Source organism: Mesoplodon densirostris, chromosome 14, assembly GCF_025265405.1.
Source record: "Mesoplodon densirostris isolate mMesDen1 chromosome 14, mMesDen1 primary haplotype, whole genome shotgun sequence".
Taxonomy (NCBI): domain Eukaryota; kingdom Metazoa; phylum Chordata; class Mammalia; order Artiodactyla; family Ziphiidae; genus Mesoplodon; species Mesoplodon densirostris.
The window spans coordinates 45,512,768-45,522,991 of record NC_082674.1 but is presented as its reverse complement, the minus strand read 5'-3'; the positions used below and the strand labels follow the sequence as shown (position 1 = coordinate 45,522,991).

General features: G+C 45.8%; 1 protein-coding gene across 1 annotated transcript; it reads right to left on the bottom strand.

Moving 5' to 3' along the window:
- Window positions 1-3,171: 3,171 nt before the first annotated feature.
- On the bottom strand, window positions 3,172-3,411 carry LOC132502131 (CDC42 small effector protein 1-like). The gene has a single exon (XM_060117940.1). The coding sequence runs from the start codon at window positions 3,409-3,411 to the stop codon at window positions 3,172-3,174; it is 240 nt and encodes a 79-aa protein (XP_059973923.1).
- Window positions 3,412-10,224: the final 6,813 nt, after the last annotated feature.

Here is a 10,224-nt window from a genome sequence, read left to right as displayed (position 1 = left end):
GAAAATTATCCGAAAGCATTCTCTGAATTGTGTCTTAGCTATTGGCAATATAGGTGCTACTCAGAGCCTTCTCCAGTCATTCTTCTGTTAATTTGCCCTCCAAGAGGATCTGAGAATTTGCTAGGCTGCCCCTGTCCTCCTCCTCAACTGAATTCTCCCAGATCCTCCAGAAAGCATAAGGATGCTGATGCTGTAGTTGTGGGCCTTTCACACAATCACTGGCCACATCCCAGACAGATGGAGGCCTCTGGTTTCTGAGCACCTGTAACAGGTGGTATGAACTGGAGAATCAATGTGGCTGGCTTGAGAAGAAAACTCCAGGAATATCTCAACTGCCAAAGTTTCACCTTTCCAATGACAATATTGCCACAGGGATTCATACCCCAGTACAAAGCTGCAGCAATAAATTAGTAAATCATTCCTTAGTTCTTCCCTAGCCTCACTGAAAACTGAAAATCAACAAGTAAGATAAATATCTGTTTTTGTTTAAAGATACTGTCACCATCAGAGGTTTCTCTTTTAACTTCAGCTTTTTCTTTGCGTAGGCAATACGTTCACATTCTTAAATAATCAAAACGGTATTGAAAGGTATGCATTGAAATTCTCACTCTCACCCTGTCCCCACTCACCTCATAGCCCCACCTCCATTCCCCATAGGTAACCACTTTTTAAATTTCTATGTACTCTAAAGGGGCACCTCTCTAAAAGAGATACCTGCCCAGTGTCTCTTTAGGCATGTATAAACAAAATCAAATACATAGTTTTATTATTTCTCTCCCTTTATTATACAACAGGTAGCATACTACAAACACTGTTCTGTATCTTGCCTTTTTTTTTCACTTAATGCATCCTAAAGCTTTCTCCTTCTCAGCACATGGTAAGCTTCCTTATTCTATGTTGTTGTTGTTGTTACAGCTTCTTACTATTCCATTATATGCCACACTTTATTTATTTGGATTGTTCGGTCTTTTGCTTTTAAAAACAATGCAATCAAGGGTTTGTGACCAGATATTTCTGGATCAAACTTTGTTCCTCTATTCACTGGAAATCCCACAGGCATGTATATGGCAGTCCAAGGGGTGTACACTAGACTTACAGAAGGGTAGAGATAGAAGAGGCTTCGGATCTCATCTAATCCAACCCGCTGTTTTAAGAAAGAGGAAACCAAATCTCAATGAAGTGACTTACCCAAGATTACAGAGTGGTTGGTCTGGGACCAGAGCCCAGGTTTCCTGGTTCCCAGCCTGAAGTTTTCCCTGCTAGATCACACTGCTGGGTGCTGCGTGTGTGTGTGTGTGTGTGTGTGTGTGTGTGTGTATTGCTCCTCCAGGAGTATAAAACTCATTGGATACAAAGTTGAACATGATAAGAGCCAGGAGAGAGCTACAAAGCCCTGAGGGGATTCCTTCAAAGAGGAAGATACCGGGCTTCCCTGGTGGCGCAGTGGTTGAGAGTCCGCCTGCCGATGCAGGGGACACGGGTTCGTGCCCCGGTCCGGGAAGATCCCACATGCCACGGAGTGGCTAGGCCCATGAGCCATGGTCGCTGAGCCTGCGCGCCCGGAGCCTGTGTTCCACACTGGGAGAGGCCACAACAGTGAGAGGCCCGCGTAGCCCCCCCCAAAAAAAGAGGAAGATACCAGGTTAGGGGAAATCTGGAAAGGCTTCATCAAGAAGGTAGCATTCATGGTTGGGCCTGGAAGAATGCATAGGATTTTACAAGGTTGAACAGGTGAAAAAGGACGTTCAGGTGAAGAGGTCAGCAAGAGCAAAGACATGGACATGGGAAAGCATCAGGTATCTTTGTGTAGTCAAGAGCCAAGTGTGTCTGGAGTATAGTGTATGATTAGAAAATAAAACTACTAGTAGCTTTAATGAGATTATTGAGCACTTACCTTATGCCAGATGTTATTCTGAGTGCTTTATCAATATTAACCTTTAATCTTCACAACCCTGTGAAGCAGTTACCATTATTAGCCCCATTTTCCAGGTGGGAACACTTGGGCACAGAGAAGGTAGGTAACTGGGCTTAAGTCCCACAGCTAGTACGTTTACATTCTAGAGAGTCTGGCTTTAAAAGAGCGTTAGCACTTCTCCCTGGTACTGGGAGATGAGACTGGAAAAAGAAAGTGGTCACATTAGAGACGATGTTGGAACACTTGGTGAGACACAGAAAGATTTATACTACCATGGATTGCAAAGAGAAGGAGGCAAGTGTTTATTGAGTATATACAATGTCTTCAAAATATGATGAGAGATAGATTTATTTTCTCTTTTTAATTAAAGTTTTTATAAATTTTAAAAAGGGAAAGATCTTAGGGAGCCAGCAATGCTACAGAAACATAGGGTTAGAGGCCTACCTAGAGAAAGACCCTGGTACTGGCAGAGAGATATTGAGGGACTGTGAGTTTAAAGTCTGAGATCTAAAGAGAAAGAGTAGACTAGCCAGTGGTCACCCTCCCAGCCCCTGCTTGACATCTGCCTCAGTTCATTCCAGGAGGAAAGAGAAGGGCAGGGAGGTAGGGAGCATCTCAGCAAAGCCACCTTCAGCTTTGGTAATCTCACCTACCGACCATATTTAAGGAGTTCCAGCTTAAGAGTTTAAAAGCATATGGCACCTAGGCTGTCATTCGGGAGAAGGGATCACATTCCAAGTCCAAGAAAACTCCTGTCTCAGATCTGAGAGTGTTCAGGGCTTCAGCTGGGCTCCTCTGGCTAACGAGTAGTCACTTGGTCAGTCTTGCTGCCTTGACCCCATCTCCAGGAGGGGCTACAGCCAGAGAGGGTAGAGGGAGTCCAGCGCCCAAACCTTTTTTTTTTTTTTTTTTTTGCAGTACGCGGGCCTCTCACTGTTGCGGCCTCTCCCGTTGCGGAGCACAGCCTCCGGATGCGCAGGCTCAGCGGCCATGGCTCACGGGCCCAGCCGCTCTGCGGCATGTGGGATCTTCCCGGACCGGGGCATGAGCCCGTGTCCCCTGCATAGGCAGGCGGACTCTCAACCACTGCGCCACCAGGGAAGCCCCGAGCGCCCAAACCTTTTGAGGCACTATTAGATAGGGAAAAGAGGGGCCCTGGGGTCACTGATTCTAGGAGGGAAACTGGTAGGAGCAGCATCTCTTCTGGGCTGGACAGAGTGACGCTTGGACATACAGCAGAACCATGCCTATTGGAGCTACAAGCCCCTAGAATTGCTCCACAGCCTGTCTTGGTTTCCCTTGAATCTGATCTGCTCCTGAACTGCACCTGTCATGGCCAGTCCATCTCCAACCCCCATCTCCCTAGAGCCAATGTGAGTCAGGTGGACAAAATTCATTGGTTCCCCAATCATGGCCCAGTCAAGCCGCCTCCTCTTCTTCCTCAGCTGGGGTTTCCCTACCATGCAGCAGCCCAGTTTGTGCCAAAATTCACTCATCCCCTGCTGGTTACAGTTTCACTCTGCCTGAGGCCCCAGAGGCCTCTTACTCTGGTGCCTTGACCGCCCACTCCTCACTCCCCTCAGATGTAACAGCATCCTAGGTTTACTCAGCTGGACAGGTATAGAGAAAGTAGAGTCTCTGGAGCCCTTAGCTGAGCAGTGAAGGTCAGCGTCTCAGACCCTGAGAGACTAGCAAGGTCAGAGAGTGGGGCGGGCAGGCAGGCACAAGATTATGTCTTCGGGGATATGGAAACATATGTCTATGTATAACTGATTAAATTTGTTATAAAGCAAAAAATTAAAAAAAAAAAAAAAAGATTATGTCTTCCACAGACTTGGAACCCTATTCTACTCCGGCATTGAGGCGACCGGCGGCAGCTGGTTGGGGGGGGTCCCACTTGGGGCCCACCAGTGTGGGCTTTCCAGGCTCGCTCCTCGGCGGGGTGGTGAAGCCAAGGGCCTGCTGGCAGAGCTAGATTTCTTTTCTACATAATTCAGATGAGGAAACCAGGACTCTGAGAGGGTAAGTGACTTACCCAAATTCTCAAAGCTGTCAAGTGGCAAAGAAAGCCTTTGAGGACCTGTGTCTGAGCTAGTGTTCTTGCTTATCTAAATGTAGCTCACAGAATGCATGGCCTAGAGGGGAATGGAGTTCCGTGGTGAAGCTAGCTTGGGAAATGCTCAGATAATCCAAAACAGACCTTAATTTAATTGCAGATTTTCTCAGACTTTAATAGGCTACCATGCTTCATAAGGTGGACGTCTCACATTTCCAAAGCTAGTTTTACCACGATACCTCCTTTCCCACCACCCCTAAGCCCTTTGTTCGAGTCACATTCAGTGGAGAGAGTGCTGGGAGGATACTAGTTTGGGAAAGCCTACATAGACCATACTGGAGAAAGGAAGGAAAGGTGTGTTTCCTGATCACCTGGGTGTGTGGCCACTCTTTACAAATACAAACAAAGGGCACTTGAATCTTACTTCCTGAGAACTACACAGAAAAAACGTTATCTAAACTTCCACATCTCGGAAAGCTGGTGTGTTTTGTTTTTTGTTTTTGTCTTTGTTTAATTTTTGATTTGAATTTGATTTGAATTTTTTATTTGAAGACAAATAAATTGTCTTTGTTTTAGGGATCAGAATGGAAAAACCTGATTTGATTTCTATGGTAGAATCTCCCAATTCCTAGTCCAGTTTTTTCATACCCTAAGGTTAAGATGTTGGGATGTCAAAACCCAAAAATATATGTAGGTCATGCTTGATTGGATTATGCCTGTGAACTTAATTTGTATTTAGCTGGTGGTTTAATATATAATCCAGTGTTGTTATCATATCACTATAAAAGACAGCATGTCCAAAAAAGAATACCTTTACCCTCTCCCTTCCGAAAATCGTCATAATGTGTAAAACTTATCCCTAGCATGACTGAACCAAGTAAAACCTTAGGCATTAAGAAAGGATTCTGGGGCTTCCCTGGTGGTGCAGTGGTTAAGAATCCGCCTGCCAACGCAGGCAACACAGGTTAGATCCCTGCGCCAGGAAGATCCCACATGCCGCAGAGCAACTAAGCCCATGAACCGCAGCTACTGAACCCACGTGCCACAACTACTGAAGCCCGCATGCTTAGAGCCAGAGCTCCGCAACAAGAGAAGCCACCTCAATGAAGAGTAGCCCCTGCTCGCCGCAACTAGAGAAAGCCTGTGTGCAGCAACGAAGACCCAGCGCAGCCAAAAAATAAATTAAATTTTAAAAAAAAGAAAGGATTCTGTACATCTTAAACACTATGTGAAAATAATACTCTTTGACTGGCTACAAATTCTGCCTGTCAAAGGACTTTTCTCAGGCAGTTTTTATTACATTTGGTAAGTTGGGTGGAACTTCCTTTTCAATTCTGGTAGTATTTTAAGGATTTGGGGGAGGATTATTGGAATGACCAGAAATGCTATTGGTGGTGGTTTTAATTACTCAATAAGATGACCTAATTTTAAGAATGAAAGGGCTGCTTAATAACACTTGCTCTTATTTAGAGCACCGGTGTGTGGGTGAAGCCTCCAAATTTTGCAAAAACTTCTAGAATCACTTGTAGTGTTATATCATAGTCTGGGGAATGTTCAGTAGTGATCCCTTTTAAGCAGATTGGAAAATGGAATAGGAACATTGAGGATAATGCTAATTGCAACAAAATACAGATCCATCCCTCAACTAATTAATTACCAATATAAATATCTTCTTTCTTTTGGACACCATATAACATGTACGTATGCAATGGAATGTTTCTCAAGTATAGGAAATTGGGATCCCCTGCCCCCAAGAAACGTACCTGCCTTGTGAAAAGCTCCTTGTCTTAGGAATCATGGGAATTGGAATTCTGTCCAATTCTGGTGACTTCTCAGTTTATGGAGGTGGGTAGGAATTCTGTTTTCAAGTTCTTGGGTGAAAGGAAACTTGCAATGGGCATCCTGAATTGTAACCTCGCCCCCCCGCCCTCCGTGAGCTCAGACAAATGGCTTCATCTCTTGTGCCTGTTTTTTTTTTTTTTTAATCTCCCAATTTCTATTCTCGCTCTTTTGTATCCAGAGGTACATGTCATCTGAAGCCTTATGCACTTTGCATAGTAAATCAGGAACAAATCCAGGAGGGAGAATGAGACAGAGAGACAATTACCTGGTTAGTAGCACTAAGTTTCTGCATAAATTTTTTGCTAGGTTTTATGAACCTATGGTAATGTATGATGTTTCATGTGCTGCACCGTGTCTTACACATTTATATATTTTCTCCTGGCCCTTGGGAAACTGAAGTCTCTGTGGAACATTCCATGAATGATCATCAGCGTTACATTCTACTAAAATAACTGGGACCTATTTATAAACCACAGGAAATTGTTCTTGCTCAGGATACAGTCTGAATAAGTAATTTAGAAAATGGAGGGGATTCCCTGGTGGCGCAGTGGTTGAGAGTCCGCCTGCTGATGCAGTGGACATGGGTTCGTGCCCCGGTCTGGGAAGATCCCACATGCTGCAGAGCGGCTGGGCCCATGAGCCATGGCCACTGAGCCTGCACGTCCGGAGCCTGTGCTCCGCAACGGGAGAGGCCACAACAGGGAGAGGCCCGCGTACTGCAAAAAAAAAAAAAAAAAAAGAAAATGGAAAACACTGTCAGTCATCCATATGTTTTCTCTATCTACTATTTTCTAAACTGGCCTTGAGTGTTCCTATCCCTATACCTTTGCTCATGCTGTTCTCAAAGCTAAGAATACCCTCCCCACTTTTCCAAATCCTCTTCTCCTTTAAGGTTCAACTCAAATGCCACTTTTTTGGGTAGAAATTTCTGTACCTTTTTGACATGGCCCCTCACCGCCATAATCCAGGGATCTCTTTTTCCTTGCAATTGTGATTCACTTCTAGCCCCTAACACTTAGCACTTAAGTGCTCCCCTATTGTTCTCTCCTTTTTTAAAAAATAAATTTATATATTGATTGATTGATTTTTGGCTGCATTGGGTCTTCATAGCTGCATGTGGGCTTTCTCTAGTTGTGGCGAGCAGGGGCTACTCCTGGTTGCGGTGCACAGGCTTCACTGTGGTGGCTTCTCTTGTTGCAGAGCACAGGTTCTAGGCATGTGGGCTTCAGTAGTTGTGGCACTCGGTCTCAGTAGTTATGGCTCACGGGCTTAGTTGCTCTGCAGCATGTGGGATCTTCCCGGACCAGGGCTCGAACCCATGTCCCCTGCACTGGCAGGCGGATTCTTAACTACTGTGCCACCAGGGAAGTCCTGTTCTCTCCTTTTTGCCATTAGATAAAACTGGGATTTTCAGAGAGACTGTAAACTCCTTGAGAAGAGGGTCCTACATGAATAACCAAGAAAGCATCTAACACAGAGGTGAGAACATGGACAGCACTCAGTGCTGTTGGTATAAGGTGGTGGTTTTCAAGTGATCTAAAGCCAAGTGAAAGAAAATCACAGAAATCCTATGTGCAAAATAAACAAAGGTTGACCTACTGTGGTACAAGTTGTGGTAAAGGTAGGGACACTGGCATCCCATCAGCTGGACCCTACTCTCTACCCTCTTCTGAGCAGGCCCTGGAGCACCCCTAGGGTGCAGGCTCCCTTTGTCCCCTGCCCTGCTGGTGCCCTGTGTTCTCAGGCTTCCATGCTGGGAATCTCACCTTCCCTAGAACCCAAGGTTCCTCCGTTCCATTCTCTCCAGGCTTAAGCATAAATGTCTCTTAGCTGAGTGTGTGCTAATGTTACCCACCCTCTCCAAAACAAGTGCATTCTCACAGTTTTTCTAAACAGAACACCTTGGCCTGACCCATGGATCCCCAACCAGTCAGTTGGAGAACTGGGTGTAGCTGATCATGGTGTAGTCCCTGTGGCCATATTCTCCCCTTCCTGCTGCTCCAGCAAATTCCAGTAGAAATGCCTGCAGGATTGAAATTCTGGGGTTCCTTTCAACTCAAACTTCCTGTCAACACAAACACACTCTTCCCCATAAGCAAACATTTCCTTGTTCCTTCATACTCCCAGTTAATTGCAGGGAAACAGAGTAAACAAATTTTTTGATGGAACTTTGGATGGCACAAGACACATCCTATTCAGAGCAGTAGGAACAGAATGCAAAGTGGCTGTACCATCCACTCTTTGACCCTGGCATCACTCCAACCCATCCCACCTCAGCACTGTGTGGACTCCTCCAAGATTGACCCCCTTGGCTGCCTGCTATTCTGGGCTTCATGCTTGCATTCTTGCTCCTCCCTTGATTTGATTATTGGGGCAACAATGCGTTTATCCTTGACTTTACATCCTGCTGACCTCCTTTTACGTGGGGATCCACTTTTCACTCCAGACTCTAATGCAGGCCCTGGTGCTCTTACTATTGTTCACTGACCAGTGGCTCTTCTGGGTCCACATGATCCTGTTTGCTTCAAGACACCAGGCCCTGACAGCCACAAATGGTGAGCTGTATGTGCCAGCTAGAATCTGGGACTGTTTTCCAAGAGACCTTGCCTGGCTCTAAACTGTCTGTCCTACGAGCCCATTTCCATTCAGTCCCAAACTGAACAACCCCAATCTCAGTAGCCTCCTGACTTGACATCGTATGTGTTCTTCCAGCTATTTGACTTGGGCTTCCCTCAACAAACATTAGCCTTGTTCACCTTTGTGCTGTGTCCTCTAGAGCCCTTTGCCTGCCCCACCCCCAGTACCTGTCCCACTACAAGAAGTCACACTCTCACCGTCACCATTATAGGACATTCCACTGGCCCCTGGGGAATCAGCATGAGCCAGTCAGAGAAATCATTTTACAAACAGGGAGTTTCGATTTCCTTAAATTCACCGTGTAGGGCAGGAGTTATTCTCAGAAGGAAATATAAAATAGGGGATGTAAATCTGGAGTCTTAGTCCAGTCAAGAAGGAGGTACAGAACTTTTATAAAGGATAAATGATTTACTGTCTCTCCTACCATTCTACCAGATGGGGTGAGGCCTGCTGGGAAGTTGTGAGGGAGATGTTTATCAGGAGGATAGTAAAGGACTTAGGACTCTTTTGTTATCTACCTTCCATAAGCAGGCACTTTTCTCTTTTGTATTTCTTAGGGAGAAAAAAAGTGTTGGCTTGAACTCCTCTTGCTTTTTAAAAAAAAATTTACTTATTTATGGCTGCATTGGATCTTTTTTTTTTTTTTTTTTTTGCAATACGCGAGCTTTTCACCGTCCTGGCCTCTCCCGTTACGAAGCACAGACTCCGGACGCGCATGCTCCCGACGCGCAGGCTCCCGACGCGCAGGCTCAGCGGCCATGACTCATGCGCCTAGCCGCTCCGCGGCATGTGGGATCTTCGCGGACCGGTGCACGAACCCGTGTCCCCCTGCATCGACAGGCGGACTCTCAACCACTGCGCCACCAGGGAAACCCTGCATTGAATCTTTGCAAAGATCTTTCTCTAGTTGCGGTGAGCGGAACTACTCTTCATTGCGGTGTGTGGGCTTCTCATTGCGGTGGCTTCTCTTGTTGCAGAGTTCAGGCTCTAGGCGAGTGGGCTTCAGTACTTGTGGCACTCAGGGTCAGTAGTTGTGGTTCGCGGGCTCTAGGGTGCAGGCTCAGTAGTTGTGGCACACAGGCTTAGTTGCTCCGCGGCATGTGGGATCTTCCCAGACCAGGAATCGAACCCGTGTCCCCTGCATTGGCAGGCAGATTCTCAACCACCGCACTACCAGGGATGTCCCCCCTCATGCTTTCTTATGTAATAAAAATGTCAAGCAAATGGCATGTCTTGGTTCGACCTGGACTCACAGCCTGCCTGCATTATCACAAGTGCTGAGGTGGAGGCTCTGTGTGCCTTGAGGATTATCATGCATTTTTTCCCCCAAGAGTTAAGCCTTTTTCCATGCAGGAGGGGCCCATCTCAGGGCAGGCCATTATGATGCCTAGTCCCTTGTTGATGTTTCAGCTAGTGTTAAATAAGTCTTTAGGGTACTAAATTTGAAGGCAAGATTTCCAAAACCGGTTTTCCTTTTAACTGGCTATGGGTACATCATAGCCCAACTGGGTCCCTTTTGCTCATCTGTAAAATCATGAGGGTTGAGCCCATGCAACCTGAAAGAAACCCTCCAGCTCTGAAATTCCCCAGCTTCATAATAAATCCTAGTTGGCATCTAGGCACTAATTGGAAATCTATAACCAGCTAAGATACTCTAGAATTGAATCTATTGGTATTTCTCAGCAATAATAGTAATAATTAGAGTTTTAGCTCCAATAAGAAGTCATCTTCCTTTTTTAAGAGGTAATATATCCATGGGACCACCTAGCATCGA

What these genes read in the sequence shown, in the direction of transcription:
- LOC132502131 (XM_060117940.1), bottom strand. Translation starts at nt 3,411, where the DNA reads ATGAGTGAATTTTGGCACAAACTGGGCTGCTGCATGGTAGGGAAACCC.